Raw genomic sequence first — 24676 nt, 5'->3', positions numbered from 1 at the left:
CAAGATATAATGTTTGAGTTACTGAGCTTTAGAGGTGCTGGTAGGCAGATTTTGTTACCAATGTAGATAGCCAGGCTAGCTGTTTCCCCTGTTTCCAGTCTTTATACTAAACTAAGCTAACTGTGTTCTAACTGTTCATGTACACAGATCAGCCATTACATTATGACCACCTGCCTAATAAGTCCCCCTTTTGCCACCAAAACAGCCCTGACCCGTCTAGGTATGGACTCCACTAGACCTCTGCAGGTGTGCTGTGGTATCTAGCTCAAATCATTCCTGGACCACTGTTGCTTTGCGGCAGGGTTTATTATCCTGCTGAAAGACACCACTGCGGGAATACCGTCTCCATGAAAGGGTGTACAAGGTCTGCAACAATGCTTAGGTAGGTGGTACATGTCATGTCAATATCTGCATGAATGGCCTCTGCTGGTTTGTCTTCTTCCCATAGTTCATCCTGGTGCCATGTGTTCCCCAGGTAAGAGACGCACACGCACCCTGCCATCCACGTGCCCATTGTAGGCATTAGTGGCAGTGGAAAGGGGTCAGCATGGGCACCCTGACTGGTCTGTCCCGTACAGTGAGTGAGCTGCAATTTTGAAGATGCTTGCCCATTTTTCAACTTTGAGGACAAAATGTTCACTTGCTGCCTGATATATCCAATCCACTGACAGGTGCCAGGGCAACGAGATAATTAATGGTTTTCACTTAACCTGTCAGTGGTCATAATGTTATGGCTGATCAGTGTATCTCTATGTATATAAATATCTGACAGTTAAGGGCTGAAGGAACTGAGAACTCAACTGCGGACACTGAGGCTGGAGTAGAAGCAAACAAAAAGTGTGAAATGATGAAATCCGGGCATAGAGTCTCTGAGAGCGGGCAGGCTGGCGCAGTGAGCATGGCTGGCGGCAAAAACAGAGTGCTTGTAGAACAATGCAGGAACACAGAATGCTCCTCACTTGGGAACCAAGACCTAAGGCACAGATGAGAAAAACACAGGCGTCAGAAACAGCAGTGAGTAAAACAATCGAAACAAAAGAGTACTTAGCAGATTGTTGAGCCAGTATTGCAGGTCTTGATTGTAGAATGACACGTCGAGCATCCACAGGTGATTTGATCATTGGAGCCTAGAGAGGAGAGGAGCACCCAGACACACAACGACCACAGAACAAACAGGTGACAGAGCACTGGGAAGAGGACAACACAGGAAACACTAGGGCTGAGAGGCTGGTACAGCCGGATCATGACACTGCACATTGTTTTTCTTGGATAGCTCTTCTTTGAATTTGCTCAGCATGAAGTCCTTCTGTCTGCCAGGAGTTCATAGACCATCTTTTCAAGGCCTGGCAGAAGTTAGAACACGGTGCATATTTAATCATTAAGATCAGAAGCAAGTTGCATTTGGGAGTGCTGGAGATTCGGGAGTAATTCTTGATTGTCATTTGCCCTGCTGACTGCTAATGCCTTCAACAACACACGTTTGCAGCAGGTTCTGAGAAAAACCTGTACCGAGCTACTGTTTTATGACTAAATGTGTGTTTAGCCACATGTGCTCTTCATCCCATGTGCTTTCACCCCTGCTGGGAGAGCTCACACAGTCACACAAGCACATCCAAGCATGCACAAAAACACACCAGTGCACATACGCTTGATGACTAATTCACACTATGTCAGTCACAAACACACACACACACACACACACACACACACACACACACAGATAAATTCCCTGGGGGCCAGGCAGGGAGTCTGGCTGGGACAGAGATGGACACATGCTGGGATCAGAGCAGCAGTGTGTGATACACATTTATCTTTCTTTCTTTCTTTCTTTCTTTCTTTTTTTCTTTCACTCACTTCTTCTTTCTCGTATCATTGACGGCCCACTCCCACCTCTCCCTGCACTGTTTACCCCCTTGTGCCTTTGAGTGTTTCAAACGTATTCTGCACACAAACTCATCAGAGGACTGTTCCTGAACCTATAGAGGCAATTAGATATTTGTGATTGAAATCGGGTGAATTTTGCTCTCTCTCCTTCTCATTCAAAGAATCTTGTCTTTTCTGTCTTTATCCAAAACTCCCCTCTTTTCTTATGTTCTTTTTCATCTAGCTAGCTGGGTACCAAACTCCTCATTACTCTAATTTAGAGAGCATGCTGCTCCCCTAATGACCTCGGGGGCCCAAAGAATATTAAGTGCTGTTTAATTTTTTAATTCTATTCAGGCTTTACATTCGTACCATCCCTCCACCAGCTCTACTGTCCAGCTTTCCATCATTTCAGATTCCATTTAGTGTCCCTCCACAAACAGCTACTAAAACATGATTCCAACCTTTTCTCTTTTTTTTGAGTGAAGGATGGGAAAGATGTGAGTTTTAAAAGCACATGAAAGCATCATGTCTAGTCCCCCTATTTCATGCTGTCCGTTGTTCCAGGCATCCAACAAGTGTTTACATGTTTCGCTGTTGTTCATGCTCTTCTGAATGTGTACTTTTATTTAACCCTATCGTTTGCTGAATTAGGCAAATCTCCATGGTGACCGAGGCAGCAGAGAGCAGGTGGAGGGTCCTTGAGGATGCATTAGGACCTCCTTGCGACGAGGGGATACATCTTAGTTGTAAGCTAAACTGTGCATCAGGCCCGTCTCAATGCTGATTTCCTTGGATCAGCCTGGAATTGTCATCTGAATATCAGCTGCATTGAGAGCAATCTGAATGAGCGTGAAAATGTAAAACTGTAAAATGAGGTTCAGAGAAGAAGAAATGCACTTTTTTCTGTTAAAAAAAAAGTATTATCGGTTTTTTCTTTTTTTATTTGTTTGGTTAAAACAAAGTAGAATGAATACATAAAAAATAGTTTCTGAATAAGTCAAAGCACTTAATAGGCCTATAGCAGATCATGCTAAATGCCTTAGAAAGAGAACAAGAAAAAATGAGAACAATAATTTACAGCAGAAAGAGCAACAAAAAGTACAATCATAATGGAGAAAGAATAGATTATTACGCAGTCACTGCAGCAAATGCTGCAATAAATCAGGCTTCTCTGTAGTTTCACAGCAGCGGACACTCGCAAACCTGGTAATCAGCAGCAGTAAAGTCTATTCTATAAAACATCCATTGTCTCCAGATGCTGGTCTGAAAATGAAGAATGGATAATTAATATTGGTTAAAATCAAGAAAGCTATAAAAATGTCACTAGATCACTGTATTTTATAATGTAGTTTATTTGGGCTTTCCTTTATAACGGGTGGCAATGGAACAGTGGATAAGACACATGCCTTTGGTGTCGGAGGGCTGGGTTTGATTCCCACTGCAACACATACATCAATGTGTCCCTGAGCAAGACACCAGATGCTCCCAGAGGCGTGCAACCTCTGACATACTGTATAAAGCAACTGTAAGTCGCTAAGAGCGTCAGCTAAATTAGTAAATGTAAATAATGAAAAAAGATCAAATAGAACAGACAACTCAATGGGTACTTTACTAAAAATGGCCCCATAACAAAATAAATTATCAAAACAAGTGAGGATGCAATGACAGAAACCAAATGACAAATCTTAATAAAAAATGAATAATAAATGGTTAATAAATTTTAAAAAATGGTTGTAAATTAGAATATGTTGAGTGGGAGGGTGAGTATGTTTGCTGTGTATTTTAGTTATTGTACGTTATTATATATGTGTCCTCTATGTGTGTGTGTGTCTTCATGGGAAAAAGGATGTGTTTTGGGGGTGGTGAAGCTTCCTAAGGGGGTCAAAGAGGAGGTTGGAGGTGTGATCAGCATTGACTGAATAGAAAAGTGCTATTCCTTCTTTTCTAGCAGGGATTGGCAAGAAAAACAAATGAAATCTTCCCCTCTACACCAGATTTTCCCACAGTATTAAGCCATGGGCGGTAAGTGGTAATTTGATTCTAATTCCTGCAAACATTTTAAATGTTTAGTGAGGGACTGGAGGTTGTCTGATTATATATAAAAAAGAGAAATATTAGGAAGATTTTGTTTGCAAGTCACATGTTTAAACATCAGAATGTTTGACAAAAACAGACAGCAGTGAATATTTTCTAAAAAGAAATGTAGATGGCTCTTATCTGTTGGGATGTGAAATCTTTCTCAAAAACCTCTTCTGAATCGCAAGTAATTTGGTTATATATGATGGACATGCAGCAGCCCAAACAATATTGCAGTAAATGCAAGTATAGGGAAAAATGAGACTATAATAATGAATTCTATGACAAGAATGATGGACCAAAGAACAGACTTTTTCAAAATACCAAGCATCTTCATGGACCTCACGTCTACATGCTCAATATGGCTTTTCCAATAAAATGTTTTGTCTATAATAAATAGAAAATAATTTTAGATTCATTTTTGGAGGAGGATTTGTTTTGTTTCAAAATTTACATTTCTGAATATTGAGAGTGAGCTTATGTATCTGAAACTATTTATATAAAATAAATTGAATAAAATGTTCAATGTTCAAGATTTATTTTCTACAAAAAAACTGCAGGAGGCAGAGGTCAATAAATGATATTTTGTTTCTACAGTCAGCTCTCATTGAATCATGTGGGTGTTAGTTTACCAAGACATGTATTTGTCTATGAGATGACTATAGACCATATAATCTTGATTTCTCTAGAGGAGAGACATCTATTTGAAACAATTAATTTGTGTCTTATATCACTTATTTTATTTTGTGGTGTTTAATGATGGCTTGTAAATGCATACTCAAATCAAAACATGGCAATCGTATTGTAATCAGCGGTGATGAAAGCAATAGTGAAAATGATTATGAATCCTCCTCTTTCTGCAAGGGCTTGTCAGATACAGGGGATGATATTGATCAAATGGTTAACGATACAGATTCAAACAGTGAAGAAAATTGGCTTGAATATGAAACATCATCCCCACTCAAAAGGTTATCTGATGTTGAAAATGAAGTTGACGCAATAGAAGAGGAGGATGTAGAACTGACCAGAGAGTCTTTTGCTGAAAATTAGTATACTGAAAAGAAATACCTCGGAATTTGTAGAACCAGATACTTAAACCCAAACACCTCAAATAGGAGGTAACCCTGCATCACAATGACAACACAAACATGCCTCAGTAGAGCCAAACCCCAAGCCCAAAAAACACCTCAAATGGAAGGTAATACCATACCACAAACACCCACTTTGTTTTAATGTGGACTCTTGGAAGATTAACCAATGAGCTAAAAGATATCCAAATCAAATAAACTGCAAACAGTACAATACCAAATTGGCTGAAGGCATAAGACGTGCAGGGAACTACATGATTTAACAGAGAAGAACATTTAATGAGGTTGAAACTAGACAGCATCTAGACTCATGTACAGGATGTACAGTTTGAGAACAATTCAATTTTCCAACAAACTTGTAGTGCCAGACAGCGTTCTAAATGTTGCCGTGAGAGGTCCATCACTGTCCAGCGATATGTGCACAAATCACAAAGTCTCACCAGCTTCAAAATGTGTCAAAATGTTTTGCAGCATACAGGTTTTTAAAAATCTTGTTTTTCACCACAATCAAGGCACTGAAAAACTGCACCTGTACCAGACACGAGAGCAATCCCACCCAAAAATACTATCAGGATCATTACTACATGATACAAACAAACAGAATTTTTTGGAAGCCTGTACATATGTGAATACTGTTTCAAGGGTAACATATGGGGTGGCGGTGTTTCAGATGGTTGTCAAGTAAAGTCAAGTAAGAGTTGCTGGTTCAATTCCCAGTTCCTCTAGTGTACAAATGCTGTGGGCCATAAACACCAAATGGTAAACAATAAAAGATATATTTAAATAAATAATGATAATTATATTTTTAAAATCCAGGTTACAAAGTACTTCACAAAGGCAGCAAAATAAACATACAAGTCACCTGCTCTGTCCCATTTAGCTTTCAGCTGGGCCTCTGGAACAGACAGAAGACCTCTGCAGTCAGTGTGGAGATCCGTTAAGATCAGACATACAACATCAGTGTTATATATGTACATCCTGAACAAAGCCACAGACTAAACATTTATTTTATGACTTTGAAACTCAAACACATAACATACATGAAGCTAATTTTGTCTGTGCAATTGATTTTGAGCTTCTGGGGCAACATGTGTCTGGTGTTGTAGAAACAAAAACACTTTTTGTGTTTGGTACTCAGTCTTGTCTCGGTCTCGACTTTCTTTAGAGTAGAAAAAGTCACAGCTTTGAAAATACCCGTGTTCGTGTAGACAGGGCCTTAATGGTAATGTGGATCTTTCAATCAGAGAAGTACCTATGATCTCATTCCACATTTTATTGTGTGTCATGTAATGTGGGGAACTGGTCTTGGTTTTGACTTGGTCTCAGCCCCTAAAAGTTTTAGTCTTGTCTTGTTTATTTCATTGTTCATTTGCAGGTTCTGTTTAGCTCACCTTGTACCTATCTGTCATGTATATTAGGTTTAGTTCTGTGTCTTCGTTTATGTCTGTTTAGTGTTCAGTAACTTGTGTTAGGTCTGTTCCCCCTCAGTAATCTGCCTGCCTGCCTGTCTCTACGTTTTCCCCTGCGGTCTCTGCCTGCCTGTGTTGCTCCCGCCCTGTTCTTTAGTTCCTGTGTATAAATGTTTGGTGTTTCTGTTCATTCCCTGTCCAGTCATTGTAGTGCGTTTACACTCAGTTGTGTTGTTTGGAAGCGTGTTCTGTCTGCTGGTTGTTGTGCAACCCTCCTGTCTTTTTGGATGTTCCAGTCTATTGCCTGTAAGCTTGTTGGATTAAAATTCCTTGAACTGAATCTGCTCTGTGTCTTGTGTTTGGGCTCACCCCTGCTTTGCACTCATTCTGAAAACCCTGACACTGCTATACAATCAAAAACAGAGTGAGGACATAAATAAGAAAATAGATGAAAATATACTTGTCTTCTTGCTTCTCACAAACCCTTGTCTGTTCCACATTTCACCTGTCAGCAGTCTCCTCTCTTTCTCAGCCACCACCCCCACCCCTGCCCTTCCTTGTTATATTGCCTCCATCTTCTTTCCTCCCTCCCCCTCCTCATTCTCCTCTTTACTCCTTTCCCCCCTCATCCACTGTTGTATTAATGCTCATCATTTCAGAGTGAGGCATCTTAGTTTTCTTCAGCAACAGATGAAATGAGTAGCTTGAAATGGGAGGCATTTTTAAGGGTTGGCAAGGAGATAAAAGGACTGCAAATGAATTTAGGGACTGCAACGTTACAATAGCTAATTATACATTTTCGATTCCAAAAGGCAAGAAGTATTCATCTACGAGACAGTGCCGATGCATAACTATCCTTTTTGTCTAGGCTTGTGCAAACTGAGACTGAACACTTGCTTGAAACCTTAAGAAAAACGTACCAAGTAGAAACAATTAACCACAAATATTAACTTTGTTAGCATCCTCCTTGTTAGCTATTGATTTAGAGGCAGCAAAATTACCTGACCACTACTCCTAATGCTAAAAATTAAATAAATATCCATTAGATACTAGATTAAACATTTTTACATTATGGGGAGCTCAATAAAATATAATTAGGCAGCACTGGCGTCAATAGAAAAATAAACATGGCTACAGGACAAGACATTTGCAAGAGTGTGATAATGCATTCTAATGGACGAGCAACAGTTAGCAGCCAGCTGGACCATTTCTGATTAGTTCCATTAATAAGACTTGATAATGTCCCCATAGACATCCAAGACTTGTTTGTGTGAGTGTGCATAAATAAATGATGATGTACCTATAACCCCTGCTTCAGGTTTTATACCTGTGCAAAATGAGACGAAGAAAAGTTAGACACACACAAAAACGGCAGCATTAGCACCCTACTGTTTCCAAAGAATAAACCTACAATTTAAGAAAGAGCTGGTGAGAGACCAGTGTGGAAAACACTTTTTCTTGTCACTCATTATAAAATAGAAACATATTGGCATGGCAACTACACCCCTGTTACAACAAAGCCATGCCCTGATAGAATCTTTATTTATGTGTTAGTAATGGGTCAAAATGGGATATTCGGCCTGGCTTTGAGAATTCTGCTCCAAGGCTTTTATAATACAGCATAGTGACTACAGGATTAATGTAAATGTAGTATATGTTTAGTACAGGGTCTCCAAAATACAATTATATTTATTCCTTCAAACACTCACAGGCATTCATTAAAAAACGTGAGTGTCATTCTTCCAATTTGTGTCTGAGGTGTTAAAGTTAAAACAGCTTTCTAGTGTCATACTCTGCATAAACATGATTCTGCACAGTGAAGGTAAAACATATTTTTGAGTTTAGAAGCACTTTCACAGCTGCAAAAGCTCAGTCTGTAAGGAGTGAAGGGTCACGGGTTCAAGTCCAGCTGGGACCAGAGATATAGAGTGTGGACTGGTAGCTGGAGAGGTCCTGGTTCACCTCCTGGGCACTGCCGAAAAAGGCTTTTAACAAACCCCTGAAACCCCAAGTTCTCAAGTGGCAGTCCCCTTGCTCTGACAACTCTATATATGTTGTTGCATGTGTATAGGTCCTGTTTGTGCATGTGTGTAGAATATCAATTTACAACAAATAGAGTGAGAAAACATTGAATTTTGCCCTGGAGGATTAATAAAGTATGTCATCTTTTAAGTGACAAAGTAAAGAGGAGAAATCCACCTGATTGTCCAACGTGTCTGCCAGGTTGAACTTCTAGTGTAAAAGCAACACTGCAACCACAACTCAAAGATGTTGTGGTGTATAACATATGTGCATTTGACCATTACAGTTTAACATAATACTCTGCAGCTGGAGAGAGGGACAGTGAACCCTTATGGGGAAGTAATGATTGATGGGTGTACCAAGAGTGAACCCTCCTATAGAATTTGACCCCTGACCCAGAGCTGGAGAGAGACACAGTGGACCCAGTGGTAGGGGGAGTAGAGATTAGTGTGTATGAAGGGACTGTGCCCTTATATGGTATTTAGCAGAGACCTAAACATGTCCTATATAAGCTGTGTTCGATGTACAGAGAGACAGAGTGGCCATCGGGCTGGGTCACTCTCCAAGCTGCTGCAGAGCTTGTAATTGATGCTGAATTCTTTGATGTAATAAACTTTTATAATCAAGAACAGTGTCAAGCGGATTTCTTCTCAACACATCATCGCAGCATTATCGTTCGGACACCACAATGTTTAGTTTATTATCATAGAGCAGAGGTCACTAATAGGCGGACCGCGGTCAGGATCCAGACCCAGCCACCGTACTGTCCGGACCCGGACGTACAGCCGATCTATTATTGAGAATTACTACCTCGTGACGGAGCGTTTCTATTTTAACCTTTTTATATACAGTCTATGATTTTAACCCACGCAGCTTTTCTAGCATTTACTGTAGTGGTTCAGCGGCACATGAAACTCACAGACCAATTGTATGTGCTCTAATCGTCTCATGTGATGCTGCTCAGCCAATCAAATCTGTGCATTCCGATAAGCATTGCCAGAGCCGTTAACGGCCCTGAGCGAGCATTGCGAGTCAAGTCCGCAAGTGAGATAAGACACACAGAGGAAGAGAGGAGACGAGAGAGAAAAGAGATTTCACATGGCTTTTAAACAAGAATGTACAGAGACTCGCATGTACATTCTTCACGCCAGAAGTTCAAAACCAGAATATCTCATGTATCTCCAATTATAGCAAGACAAGCCAAAGTTCACGTTTCTCACTGAACAAGAGAAAGTAGGAAAGTGGTATAAGAGGGAATGAAAGAGAAGAGGAGGTATTAAAGCTGTTCATTTATTAAGATGTGTTGAGTGTTAATTATAAAATTGGTTGAGACTCAACTTCAATCACTCAAAGCTAGTTTTTATTTTTCTGAAATTGAGCAACAAATAAAATTAATTTCTTTTAAGATGCACATTTAGAAAAACTTTTTTTAAATGCAGCCATTAGATTACTTAAATTTAGAATTTGTTATTAGAGCAGTTATTATTTATTATCCCTTCAGTTTTATGTGAAAACTGACATGACGGTAAATATTGTTGAAATAGTGTCTGATTTGACCTTTATATACAGTCTATGGATTTGACAGTCAGTTGTTGACTAAAAACATATGGAGATACAACTGGGCTATACGTTATGGTAGACTACTGAATGATAACGCAAGTTAATGTTCCGGACCTTTGCTTCGTGAAATTTTCTCTAACTGGACCTCTTTGAATTTTAATTGAATACCCCTGTCATAAAGAAACCAGAAAATATTCCCATTTAAGAAGCTGGTGTCTGAGAATTTAGCCTTTATTTTCAAAATGATGAATCAATGATCAAAATATTTGGCGATTGATTTAATAGTAAACAACTAATTGATTAATTGACCAAATGTTGCAGCTCCTACTGTATCCTGCGTTATGCCCAATATTTGTGTGTGAGTTCACTGAGAAACCTTCACTTGGTAATGGGTTTTTAAATAGCTAAATAAGAAATAAGTCTACAGTGAACATGTTTCACAACACTTATGTTCACTTTCAGTTCAGCAAACCAGTGGCAACTATTTGATTTAAGAAATAGCCTACCTGAATAAAGAAGGTAAAAGGAGACTGCAACAGGTCTTCACAAGATGTTTCTTAAAGGACACACATGAGATCAAACAATGTAATTTCATAAGCCTCTTCAAAGTAACTAATTTAATTTCCCAGAAAATACATAAGGAAATGATTATCCAACATGTGGGGAATAACAGGAGCGAAATCAATGAAGAGCAAATCATCTGTGAATGTATTTGGACAATGTTATTTTTGGATGATTTAATTCTGGTGTTTGCCAACATGGAGGATATGAATCATTCACTTCCTACACAGATAAAAATCAGTTTTCTATGCTTACAGCCTTTAGCAGTAAACACTGTCTTTTCCCCCCAAGACAACTAGAGTTTTTTTCTGCATGCCATTCACTGTGGCAACAACACAGGCAGATGCCAAACAGCCTGGGTGTGTTGTGTATATGTGTGCGCGTGTGTAACAATCCTGCGACCGGGTGTCATTTGAATTCATGCTGATTAGAGGTCTGTCACTTCAGCCTTTACTTTTCTGCCTGTCCTGTCTACGCAAATGCGAGTAAAAACCACTTCAACATCCTCTCAGACATGAGCTGAAACGTGACGTTTTTTTCTACATAGAAGATCCCCATTCAGAGTATTTCCTCTTTCCATCTCTCTGTAACCTACATACCTCGTAATCTCTTCTGGTGGATATCATTTCCCCTTAATTCCCTTCTTGTCCCAATGGTTTCCTGATGGTGACCTTTCGTTTCATATCCTGCCTCATGAATTAAAGGCATTAACTCACACACACACAAACAGGTGCACATACATTTACACCCTAATGATATATAGGACTGTGATGCCTCCGGCTAAAAATGTGACTAGATCACCCAAGATCAATAATCAGGAATAATCACAGGAATTCAGTGACAGTGTGTAAACCCTAAACTGCTGGCTGACGACTGACTAACTGACTCTTCCGAGCGCCACTGAGTATAAAGAGCCACGACCTGAGCACAACATCTGTTTGATACACTTCCTTCATTTGCTTGTTTGTCTGCAGTCTTTTCCAGTCTGTGTATCCTCTTAATATTAACTAGGGCTACAGAACAAGGCTTCATGATGTTCAAGAGGTGTAAGGGCACAGCGAAAGCACTCCGCACAGCTTGTGAAATTACCTTCCTAATGGCCAGCTTGTCAGGCTTCCTCGTCTTTGTGGAGAAAGAAAGGACAAGTGGGGGGAGCGAGCCATTCTTATCCTTGTCACAGCAAAATCACTCATTCGTCTCTTTATATGGTACCTTTGCTTTCTTTTCTTTTAAGTCCTGCTTCTCAAGTGCATCTGGCTCAAATTCAAATGGTAGTAATGACTTGGTAGTATGAGAGAAGAATGCAGAGAGAGGCCAGCTGTATTGTGGGCCTGTCAATCGTTTGTCTGTGCTCTTTCAGAGTTGCCTCACCAAGCTTTAATAGGTTTTCCCATTAAGTCTAGTTAACCATCATTCACCTGAGTCATCAACTGGAGGTCAAAGACTGGATTAATTGTTTCTCCTTAATTGCAAGATTAGATCTTCAAAATCTTTAAGGTCTTTCTCATATCTTACCCTTCACACTTTGTGTCTGACAGTTTTATTTCAGAATCTTCCATCAAAGAACATAAGTGTTCAACAATAGTTTGACTATTAAAATATATTTAACAAATATGTCTTACCTATATGTTTTCTAAGGGTTTAAACGTGTGTTGTTTTAGAGTGGTTGGAAATTGACCCATTGCAAAAGTGTGATGTATTTATTTTAGAAAAAGGATGCAGCTCCTCTTCAATATGTAACAGGCATGTGGTCACTACATAGGCTCCACCTGACCAGTACTAAATTGGCAAGACTTTGCTCTTTTAATCTACTCCTTTCAGGAGAAGATGGAAATTGGGATAGGTTATAATTTTTCATGTCTGCCTTCAAACAATAGACGGGTGCCTGCGAGAACATTGCAACAGGTTGTTCTTGGTGTAATTATTCCCCCTGTTTTCCTCCAAAATCCACAGTCTTCCTTCAATGCAAACATTTATTCAAAAGTGAGTTCCAGCTGGCCAAGTTAGACAAATCAAATGGTGGTTGTTTTTTTTTGTTACTCTAAACACCTGACCTGACTTTTGTTTCAAGACAGACGAAAATTGTGAATCATTTAATTTGTGATCCAAGCACCCACAGTCATGTTGATGTCCTAAAGATGAAGGCTAACCAAGCCGTAGTTGTAGCTTTCTCTACGCTGCTCACTCGGCAACTGATTCTCCTCAGATGTAAAAAGACTGCAGTACCCACTCATAAACTCTGGCTGGAGGATGTAATGGAAATGCTCAAACTGCCAAAGCATACATATCTTGGCTCAACCAGGGCCTTTATTTGAATATTTCCATTTTATGCAACTTTATACTTCTACTCCACAACAATTCAGAGGTAAGTATTGTACATTTATTTGACAGCTTTAGATACATGTTGTTTTGCTGATTCAGATTATCATCATTATATTTATCATTGTTATAATTACTGTACAAATCAAACAATCAAAATTGTAATGATCCTTCTCTACCTTTAACAACTGCAACATTAAAATTAATTACACATTAATGCATCAATAATTATTATAATCCAATTACATAAAAGACTAATTTGCAAAAGTGGTTTTCCTTTTGATATATTTTGATGCTTACACTTTTATATTCATACTTAAGTAAAAGCTGGAATGCATATTTACTTAGATCTGAGTACTTCTTCCACCAGTGAAGTTCCAAAATCCATGAATGTATTTTTTGTCTTTTTTCCAGTTTATATTATGAATGTGTGTATGTAATGACTCTAGGTTAATAAAAATGAGTTGTCTGATTTAGTAAATCTATATGTTGACATATTGCTGTTTTAATGGGCTTACCATGACCATTGCCATTTGTCGGTTAAAATAAAACCACCTGAAAAGTTTGATATGAGCACAAAATGGATCCTTTATTCATGCTTTTTCAAATCACAAAAATCATCCCCTCCATACATCCAGATGAGCCAAAAACAAAGTCGGAAGGTACTTTATTGTTTCCAAAGTCCAAGTTCATCATCATTTATTGTTCCTTTAATGATCCACATCCTTATGCCTCAGCAGACATGCACGCACGCACGTGCACACACACACACGTACGTAAAGAGGTATGTTTTTGCCATGAAGAGAAACCATTTGCTCATTTTGATGGAGGTCTAAAAGAGAAGTTGAGCTGTCTAAGTGGATTTTTCATTACTAAATGTAATAGGGCAAAGAAAATTACAGCTGCTGCAGCAGGAAGGGTATTAGGACTGCTCATATACTTTTTACATTGATATTTGTAATGACCAAAGAGGTACAGTGCAGCTGTATGAGCATTAGAGAAATTAGCACAGTGCTCTCTCTCCCATGTGTGCGCTCTGTCCCTCCTGTCTCAGTCTGCTCCGCTCGCCTGCTATCTGCAATTTGGAAAGGTACATTCAAACTGACAGGGGAATGAAAAAGCGTATTTTTTTTCCTGCTGCCGCTCTGGACTGAGACAGAAGTGGAAGACTAACATAGAGGAAATATTGCAAATGGAAAGCTATTAGGGCACTTTCTCATACTGCTTCTGAAATATGTCATTTGCCATGTGCCACTGAATGACAAACTTATACTCAAAAATTGTCATTTCCTCAGAAGACTGTGCAGTCTAGCCTTTCAACGGACTGCAGACCCACAGCGTACATGTAATACATTAAGAGGAAATGATGAAGGTCATAAGCTTCATATGAGATCTCTAAGAAAAGAATTCCTGCTGTAAATGTTTGGTTTGTGTCCTCTTTACAGGATTTGTTCCCTGCCCACTTCTGTCCTAATTTACTGACTGGAACTAAAAAGGATATATTGATATATACAGTAAAAGTCCTGGATTGAACATTTTACTACTAAGAGTTAAGAGTACTTTAAGCAGCATTTAAATGTTGCATATGTTCTTTATTTTTTCTAGTTTTATTTATTTTTTAATTTATATTTATTTTAAGATATTTAAGATATTAATTTGTGCTGAAGAAATTTAAATCAAACTTAAATAACACCTCTTTGAGCAGAACCGTACTTTATAATATAAGTATACTCATATGTGGACTTTTCTTCAGCCTTTCCTTCTATTTCCTACCATAAAATAGAAACGATAAAAGTAAACACACACTTAGGAAATATATTTTGTTATCTATTTCATACACAGCTACTTACCCTACAGCCACCTCACAGCCTAATCACCAGTGAAATACATACATTATGTACTGTATATAGTGAGGTTTGCCTGCAGCATCACTTCCATATCCCCTGAGACAGCACTCACCTCTTGTTTCATTTACTCTATCACCCAATATTCATTCCACTTGTATCCCCCCCCCCCCCCATCGCTTCCAGCCTCATTAGCACATAACAGGCTATCGACATGCATAGCAGGGTCCTGATTTAGATCTTCAACCTGATTAGCCCCTAATGATCCGAGACAAGCTACCTGAATGGAAGAGCACACAATGGCATAAGACAGTAACATACATGCATGTGCCCTCCCGCGTGAGACACACATATGTACTAACATACATTCTCTGTGATACCTTTTAGGAGCCTGTGTTCTGCTCATTTTTACAATGAAGACATTGAAGCATGAGAGACTGCCACCTAATTATGATGGCAGACGAGACAAATTCATTTGTGTAACACAAATTGTTGAGATGTTTCATCTCAAAGAGATATTTCTGACACCTCTACAGAGCTACAAGTCCAGATAATACTATTATTATGTATATTATTATGTGTGCATGTGTTCTCAAACAGTGCATATCCCAACAGTGCATTTAATAAAGCTATTAAAAACTAAATGAAACGCCCGTCTAGTTTGTCTGATTATTCATCCAATCTTGTGGAATACAATACTCATTTAATGAGGAGAAATGGAAAGGTAAAATTAGCAGCGAACTCTTCCTTCACACATTTTTTTAATTAGTTAATAACAATTCTATTTCAATATACAATAAATACAGGCAAAACATAAAATATGTGGTAAATGTATTCATCAAAGACAAAAAACACAGATGAGGCACCGTAATGAACAGAAATGATCAAAGCTCATGGCCTCTCCTTTATCTTCCTTTCCTCTCATTCTCATTTGGGGGAGTTTATTAAAGATCCACACGACCCTTGGATATTTAATAATTTTTCAGAAGTAATGGATGCATTGAGTGAATGCAAAGGCTGGCAATTCATTACAACAATCAGAAGTGGTATTGCCCCCCTCCATTCCGTCCTCTCAATACACTCTTGTCTTTATAGTTATAAATGTTACATACAATTTGGGATGCTGACCAATCATTAATATACAGTATAGATACATTTTCCTTTCCGTTTCCATTTCTCTAATCTGTTTACTTTGCTTGGGCGTGAGGCAGAAATGGATGAATGAAATCCTCCAATGACAAATGACAGAATGTCACATTCATATATAGCAGATGGGATGCATTTCAACACACCCCTTTCTGATCATCAGACATTGGCGTTCACACAATCTGCTCTCCAAATCTGAAGCAGAGTGGTGGGTTGATCACCAATCCCAAAGAAATACCTGAGTTTCATTACGCATACATATGCTGATGTACAATGTTATATTTGCCTCAGTTTTGTTTACAATGTTTCATCTCTGCCTAAGGGCAATTTACTTCTCCGCAGCCTGTAATTTTCTCATTATTGCCCACTTCCCCTCAACCTCTCCCCTGTGTTTATTTGCGCCTGTCTCTCACCCTCTGCTCCAGCTCCTGGACTACTTGCTCATTGATGGGGTCTGCCTTGGTCACCACAGCTTTCCTGCCCTCCGGTTCGACCACGACGATCATAACACAGCACATGTCCACCAGCTCTTCCTGACATCTCCTCATCCCAGCGTCCAGTTTACCTCTCTGGGCCGGGTCACGCTTCAGAGCACCTTTCTCTGCCACCGAGAACCCCAGCAGGCCCCTTAAAACCTCATCGGACAGCACCACGTCCAGGTACCCGGTTCCATCAGATATCGTAGCGCAGACGCTCCAAAGGCCGTTGCTGCTGCTCAGTTTCCCCAAGAGGGTCACAATGAAAGCTTTGACACGGATCTCTGTGGTGCGGGGGTGCGGTTTGGACATCATCTCTTCTAGCAGGCACAAATATGTAAAAGGTGGAGAGGTCAGAGTGAGAGCAGGGACCGAGCTGTCACTCTGTGGACCTGTTTTAGCACATAGTCTATCATATTCTGCAGTGCTTGAGGTGTAACTTTGTTCCCAAGATGTGACACTCCTTGATGAGTTGCCGGTAAGTCTACAACTGGAGCCTAAATTTTCTGTTTTGCTGGTAGCACTCTCACTGTGTCTACTAGGTCCTTGGGGAACAGGAGGCTGTTTTGGCCCTCTGTAAGTTTCTACCTCAGGAAAGCAGTCCATATCTTCATCCATGAAATCACTCTCATCTTTTGTAACAAATTCTGATTCACCCGATGGCTTTGAAGTTGCTGGGGAAAAGAAATGCCCTGTAGCTCCTCTAGTAACGCCTTGAAAGTCTCTTTTCTGCGTGGTGTATCTGGAATTACTAGACCCAAGACGAGACCCAGAGCCATTAAAAGTGGGCTGCTCAATCGGAGCAGTTTCCCTGTTCTGTGGCGTGCTTCTGTGACTGCTCTCCATCACATTTGTACTTTCTTGAAAAATCACACTGTCCAACTCATCCAGGGGAAGATCGTCAAAGTCTTCATCTGGAAAGTCTTCGTCTGCCATGTTGTGATCTGGGATCTCTGGTTGGGTCAAGTGGTCAGAAGGTAAGAGGTCAGAATCCTCTTGTTCGGTAGCGTGGCGATCACCTTGGACTGAATCACTTCTGCTGCTCTGGGTCAGACCACTTCTGTAAAAGGCTTCACTTCTGTAAGAGAGTAATGTTGGACTGAGTTCATATAGCTTTAAACCAGAAAATGTTAACAGTGCTGATGGGCTCATTGCGCCAGAGGTAATGCTGAATGCTTATCAAATCTGATGGTTGTTACTGGCTGCAAATGAACAACCACAAAAACCTGATACAAAATAAGTTTGTCCATAGGCCGTAGAATGAGAAGCGCTAAATGCTTCCTAAAGTAGCTGAAAGATAAATTCTGATATCTGTTCTGAAGACAAACGATATGCTGAAATTCAAAATGTCAAGGCATATTTGCCCAACGTTGAACACGGAGGAGTTCCAGCGTCAAAATGTCAAGACATCACATTGTTTACCACCCACCTGGATGAGGCTGTCGAGACAAGGCTCCTGACAGAGGTGCTTCTTGAAGACTGAGTGGAGGGCTCACTGAGTGTCCCGTAGCCACTGTCTCTAACAGGCCCAATCTGAACCCTTCCCACCTCCTCCTGGGCCTCCAGACTGGCCAACAACTCCGCGTCATTTAGCTCCAGGTCCTCCACTTCCTGGTTACCTAAAGAGAAAGCAAAAAAATGGCATGCTGGTGACTCACGTCAAACAACTCAAATAACATAAAACAAATAGCAAGCAACTTATGGCATCCATTTACATTCTCAAACAGGCCTTATTTTATAGAAAATCTAAATTTCTAATCAAATTTATGCTGTTAAGTGTTGTAGTGCAATATTGTACATATTTTATACTATCAGTGACCTTTCTAGCACATGAGCTACTATTAAACATACAAGCTCTCATGAATATACCTTGTTGTGGTGCTGGTGGGGCCTCCTCCCCCCCCTGTTGATGCTGCTGCTGCTGCTCCTCGGGAAGTCCCAGCATCCGACTCAGCACCCTGCCCTGTCAGAGTAGTATAGAAGTATACTATTGGATCTGTAAAGTTATTGTATGTTGTATATAAAACAGCTGGGATTATGTCTTTAGCTATAAAAAAATAATAATAATAATAATAATAAAACCAGTAACTGTCCCATAATAGCTAGACTTCATCTCAATGCTCCAGAAATATACACCAGAAAACTGAATCAAAAGGTGATTAGGTCCAAATATTATTCACACAAAAATAAGGAAAACATGAACATGTATTGGTTTAAATCTGTTTTTGACAGTGTACCTTGTTGTTCCTGTCAACCAGGTCCTCCACTTCACCGCCCAGGACCTTGACATTGGTTGGCCCTAACAGAAGCACCCCAAGTCTGCAAACCATCTGCCCTTGCAACTGCAGCTTCACACCAGGCCTGAGGGTGACAAAAGTAAACGATTGGTGCAAAAGTCTCAGAAAAATCAATTGTGTTCTCTTGATTCACAAGAACTGGCAGCTATAATGTTTATTCACTTTTATATGAATGTCCACCCAAAATCTAAGTGACATAACACATAAATAAGTAACAGAAGCCCTCGGCCTCCCTCTGTCAATTAAAGCACTTTTGTTTATTAAAAACTAGAGCAGAAAAAAAAAAGAAAGTCATGGTTCTTCTTTTTACATCAGTAGCAGTAGAAAGACACCACTGTGGAGTTTTCACAGATAAATTGCTAACCTGAGAGCTGTGCTGAGTGCGGGGATAGACTGATACTCCATGGCCTCCAGGCACTGGACTCCATCTGTCACCTGTACAACAGAGACTTTGTATCTGACCAGGAACAACTGAGCAGGGAAATTATTGATAAATGACTAAAGATTTACATTCTGAACCTAACAGTATTGCTGCCCTAACCTTGTGTGTCTAAACTGTTTTAGGAATTCTAAAAGTAGAAAAACAAATTAAAACTGACAATTGTGGGACTTGCTCAAAAAGAAAAAAAAAAAACAATGCAACGTTTCTAAGCAACACCAGCACTATTCTTGGGGAAACATAGAGCAGTGACAAGTGTACTACTTAAGGTGAAAATTACAGCCTGCGCCGTATGTCCCAGCAATTTACTCTTTCATGCTCTCCCTGATTTTACCTGTCCACTCTGATTCAGTTGTGAAGAGAAGCAGAAGTCTATCTGACCAAACACGCAGAGATAAAGCCTGGTTGTAGATTCGGGTTGGACAGTTGATTTCAGTATAACTGTACACACCGGTGTATTGTGTGACGCTGTATTTATAATGTCAAATACACTGTAGTCCAGACTAGTTCATGTACAATGCTAAAAAGTGCTGTAACATAATTTGGCATCCACATCACAAACGATTTTATCAACAAAATAATAATGCAGCGCCGTCCTTGACATGTAGAGTTTCAACTAGATCTAGATCTCTTAAGGAAACCTGCTGTGAAAGAATAAACTACATCTCTGCAAGGGCCACACACTTATTGAGTATGAGGGTTGATGCAAAAACCAGTTTAAAAATACACACACAAACATATTAAGTAAAGGTAATTAATCATAATTTGGCTGTTTTTTTAAATGAACAGTATGGTTCTTGAATACCTTTTGCAACAACAACCAGGTTGTGTTAGTTCAGAGGCAGCTGACTTATATCTCATATTCTGTCCCTGTTTTTTAAGGTTAATGTTAGGTTTACTGCGCATTCATTTCAGAAGCTCAAAGGAGATTTCGACCTGCATTAGTAGCATACGGGTTGGTCTGGCTTCCCAGGGCCTCTGTGTGGTCTGTGTGACAGCAGACACATCGTCATTGGCACAGTCTGTGCCCCTCCACTCCTGCAGCTGACCATACGCAGGCTGACTGATGTCCAGTACGGAGTCAACCTAAAACAGAGTGTGAACTTTGATTTAACTGCCTTTTCCATGCAGTCATTTCTTAAATATCCAGAGAAATGTTTGACACTACATTCGCATACATTATAATGGACATACAGTGCTGTATAAGAGAATTTCTTGAATTGCTAGTCTTATTTGTGAGCCACCATTGTATACCAACCAACTAACATTTAACAACCCTGTCTCAGGGTTTCCAGCTGGGTTTCCATTTTCCATCTGAAGGAAAACTGAAATCCAGTGGTGCTTTGTTGTAATATGGCATCTGACTCCAATCATCTTTTATCCTTGAATTGCACAAGAGCTTTATTTTTGCTACAACAGCTTGCTGTGCAATTTTGTCTGTTTTGTATATCATTGGTTTATTGGCTTGTAATCTGTATGGCACAAAAGCACACACCAAGCTTGTTATAAAGCAAAAATGGCCTTCAGCCATATATTTTTAAGATCCACATAACAAAACAATGTACACACACACACACAATTACAATAAGAACATTATAAACTGACAGCTCCACTAAATAAATGCAGTAAGAACATTCTGATAATTTCTTTGCTCAATGCAGCCTTTTTTTGTTAAATGTTGATAATACTGATCCTTCTTGCCTGTGTCCTGTTGTAGGTGCATATATTCTCCTCAGCATGTACTGTTTTTAACAAGGTTTTTGAAAGGTGCCTTTAATCTCTGACCAAAATAACCCTTCTAGGCCGACTCTGGCTACTTTATAATTTTCTACTGATCAATGGGCATGTAACAATAAACATGAGATGAAACATATGATCAATATGCTTGTACCTGGACACAGAAGGTGCCGTTGACTTCAGTCTTCTGGGCCTGAGTGAGTCCTTGAGGGAGAACAGGGAAGTCCAGGTCCCTCAGGTCTGTCAACAGCCACTGGTCCAGCGCCTACAATTTCACATCATGCAGTGAAGCACATGAGGTTTTAGACTGTTGCCAATTCTGTGGTTCACTGCAAGTTCATTTCCTACAGTATGACATATTTTATGACACTCAGTTTTATCAGTATTATAAGTTATTTGACTTATACAAAGGGTTGGTATATTTCCAGGAATTTAGGATATTTTGCACAAAAATGTTGTACCTTTAGTGAAAATACAGTGTGGAAAATACACATAAAGAAGCAATGTTAGGTCTTACGGGATGTTATGGTTAAAAGTATGTCTATTTAATTGAATTGTAACCACGCACTGCATTCGGCAGCGCACTCTCCCATCACAGGTAATTTGCCAACATCCCATTAAAGAGCAATTCAGTAAAATTACAACCCTCCGAGGGTTTTTTGGAGAGATGTCGTTTTATTGGGCGGGATCAGAATGAATGTTTTTTTGTTGTTGTTCAAAGTTCAATACAATGTTAAATGTGTCGACTAATTAAATTAAAGTTCAACTCAACTAAATTGTTGATTTTTTTATTTCAGTTAGAAGGGCTTACAAATATGTCTGCTTATGATATGGTAAAATGTTTGTTTCTATCTGACATGGCAAATACAGCCAAAGCAAAATAACCCTTATATTTCCATATTATTTCCATTATTTCCCATAGAAAGTTTCCATCTTGAATATTCCCGGAATTTTGCAACCCTAAACATGATGAGATTAGATAGGGGTGTTAAAGCATAGTGACTCAGCGGTATCTTAAAGTCCCTGCAGATCTTTGGTCTCTTATTTATGATATGAACATCCTAATCTGCTTCACTCAAAAGGTGATCTCCTGAGTTGAGATGTAGTGACCATGTGGGCAACTTGAATAAACTGCCGTGTTCCTGGAATCATCAGGAGTGGATATGTGCCTCAAGAAATTAAGCATTATCCTCCGCAAGAAAAAAGATAGACTTTAGCCATGGAGGGACCCAGCGGTTCAGCAACAATATTTTAGGTACACTGTTGCGTACAAATGACGCGTAAATGCAAGAAAACATACCCCGCATGACGCCACCACCAACTGGTACAGCTGACACTTGACAGGACGCTTTCACGCTGTTTACACAAAATTCTTTGTTTGCTATCTGCATGTTACAACAGAAATCGTGATTTCTGAGAGCAAGAGGTGTTCTTTCACTCCTCAATCATCCACTTTCGCCGATCATTACCCACAGTAGCCTGATCTTCTTGTTCTCAGCTGAAAGCAGTAGACAGGAGTCCCAGGCTTTTGTTGCTCATCTGCTCCTAGTTTTAATGGGGTATCTTTGAGCTGGGTTATTCCCTCTAGAGTGGTACACCTTCAAGACGGGATTACCCCATAGAGGTAAAGTGAATTGTTGTATAAATGCAATAAATGTGCAGTTGCTAACTACCTAACAACTAACAATTATTTTCTGACTAATCTGTTGATAATATTTCTGATTAATCATTTTGTCTATGAAATATAGCTATGATTTTAAAAAGTTAAATATGCCAATCATGTGTTCTGAAAGCCCAAGGTGACATCTGCAAATGTGTTTGTCCAACTGATCGGAGTCTGAAAATCTAATATATTAATTTAAAACAGAGAAAAGCAGCAAATCCTCCCATTTGAGTCAGAAATCAGCAAATGTTTGACACTTTTGCTTGATTAAATGGCTTAAACAAAAAACATCAAAATTGCAGTTAATTTTTTTGTTGATTAATTGTCTAATTGTTTCAGCTCTACACAGCTGTGGAGAACAGTATGTGGGTGACCCAGCAAGGTCTTGCACAAGAGACTGAAGGAACACTTGACACACGCATCGGATGTCTGTAACCACCACATCAAAGCCAGTCATAGCTTCAACTGGGAAGGGGTCAGAGGTCATCCATACCAGAGACCATGTTGGAAGAGAGACAGGAGAAACCATCTTCCCCCCTTCATATACGATCACCTGTTATCACATGACCCAAGTTCCATACTTACTCATGTAATAGTAATGGAGGTACCGCCATGACAGTTGAGCAATCTCTAGTCTGTGATCATTATGCCTTCAACTTCACAGTTAAGACAGGTACCTGTTGCCTACCTGTTGGTTGATTTGCTGCTGTGACAGATGACCTGCTCCCCCTGCCTCTTCCAGCAGCCACTCCACACAGGCTTCCAGCCAGGCAAATGGCACCTGGACGTGCCAGGAAGACTGCAACCAGGCCTGGGTAGCACGTACCACTGCCTGGATCTCAGGGGCCATCCTCTTCCTTAGTGTGTATTTCGTGTAGGCTTCTTCCTGCTATTCTCTCCACTGTTATCTGCTATTATATAACAGGCACACAACTCTAGTATCAGGCGGCCAAATAATTGGTTACTGAGTTCAGTTATTCATATTTATTTGCATTTATCAGTAATTACTCTAGATTACACATCAGCAATAATACATTTGGTACATTATTGTTTTATTTACAGACTAAATAGTTTGAATTCCCAAATATATTCCACCAATATTTTAGTAAAACGGCTTTATGAAAAAGCAAATTAACTGTTGCAGGTATGGTATACAAGTTCAAATGTTACATTTTATTTAATTCATGACATAGCACCCTGTAATCGCTGAGGGCTTTAAGGGAGTTTCTATGGTTAAGAGCCTTGTATCTCCAGATCCACTTCATACCAAAACATGTGGTGATTTACTGGCAAGAGGAATTAGATTACGAATATACAAGAACATAGCAGAATTGCTTTCTGGTATGTTTCTGTTGTAAAATCATTTTGGATAAACCCTGTGTCTCTGCAGATGATCACATCTGGGTACAAAGGCGTGGAGAGAAAGAAAGAAAGATTTACATTACATTCACATGACTTGGCATGACGCTTTTATCCAAAGCGACTTGCATTTGTGGAACAACATACAAGCATCAATACAGTAAGATCTCCAAGTCACAATAGATAGCAGTATGGACAGCCATAAATACCAGATTGATTGAATTACCTGCAAGTCTACATTTTTATTTATTTATCGTATTTTACTTATATGTAAATATTTTATTAGCTTCAGTGTATGTAACATACATGGTTTTACTCCAGATTTGCTTTGGCAATGTAAACGTAATGTTCCCATGCCAATAAAGCCCCATTGAATTGAGTTGAGTGAGAAATGCAGGCAAGGATAGCATGCTATGGAATTATACAATTTTTAAAAATGTTAATGTTCAAGTAACGGTTGATGTTGAGGTTACCTGAGAAACGTGTAAGCAGCCTCGTCCATAACGTGTTGTGGAAAGTATGTTAACGTTAGCCAAGGCGCCAACTTATTTAGCAATGTTCAAGCTACTATAGCTTAGCTTTGGGTCCATACAACATAACAATATAAGTTATTATAAACAAAAGACACGTTCTTAGAAAGACACAAATTAACATTATCCTTGCAGATCATACCTTGTAAACAGGAATAACTTAATCGCCACAGTAAACTGGGACGTGACTGCACCCGGGCATTTGGAAACGCTTCCGCTCTTGTGATTGACGTATGTTCTATCCAATGGTCACTGTCGCCTGTTTGCTTTGCATTCTGCTCAAC

The 24676-nt window shown here is 39.5% G+C and overlaps 1 protein-coding gene across 4 annotated transcripts; it reads right to left on the bottom strand.

The window, feature by feature from the left end:
- Nucleotides 1-13469: 13469 nt before the first annotated feature.
- rmi1 (RMI1, RecQ mediated genome instability 1, homolog (S. cerevisiae)) lies at nt 13470-24673 on the bottom strand. 4 transcript variants are annotated; one of them, XM_038703954.1, is made up of 9 exons: nt 24535-24673; nt 23192-23411; nt 20995-21105; nt 20040-20189; nt 19029-19099; nt 18605-18728; nt 18237-18330; nt 17797-17986; nt 13470-17445 (listed from the first exon to the last, which is right to left on the bottom strand). In XM_038703954.1, the coding sequence occupies exons 2-9, from the start codon at nt 23351-23353 to the stop codon at nt 16284-16286; spliced, it is 2064 nt and encodes a 687-aa protein (XP_038559882.1). In that variant the 5' UTR covers nt 23354-23411; nt 24535-24673; the 3' UTR covers nt 13470-16283. The 4 variants fall into 4 exon arrangements, with proteins under 4 accessions (XP_038559882.1, XP_038559880.1, XP_038559879.1 ...); XM_038703952.1 differs by having other exon boundaries at nt 23192-23414; nt 24535-24609; XM_038703951.1 differs by having other exon boundaries at nt 23192-23414; nt 24336-24575.
- Between the last annotated feature and the right edge of the window lie 3 nt (nt 24674-24676).

This window comes from Micropterus salmoides, unplaced genomic scaffold, assembly GCF_014851395.1.
Source record: "Micropterus salmoides isolate LMB-PRFRI ecotype aquatic unplaced genomic scaffold, ASM1485139v1 Ms_hic_scaffold_7, whole genome shotgun sequence".
Taxonomy (NCBI): Eukaryota; Metazoa; Chordata; class Actinopteri; order Centrarchiformes; family Centrarchidae; genus Micropterus; species Micropterus salmoides.
Note: the sequence above shows the minus strand (reverse complement) of the source record. Positions and strands in the feature narration are given on the sequence as shown.

What these genes read in the sequence shown, in the direction of transcription:
- rmi1 (XM_038703954.1), bottom strand. Translation starts at nt 23,353, where the DNA reads ATGGCCCCTGAGATCCAGGCAGTGGTACGTGCTACCCAGGCCTGGTTG. An exon ending in ACGGCACCTTCTGTGTCCAG is followed by an intron (nt 20,190 to 20,994) that starts GTACAAGCATAT and finishes ACTCTGTTTTAG; the next exon opens with GTTGACTCCGTACTGGACAT. An exon ending in CCCACCAGCACCACAACAAG is followed by an intron (nt 17,987 to 18,236) that starts GTATATTCATGA and finishes CTTTCTCTTTAG; the next exon opens with GTAACCAGGAAGTGGAGGAC.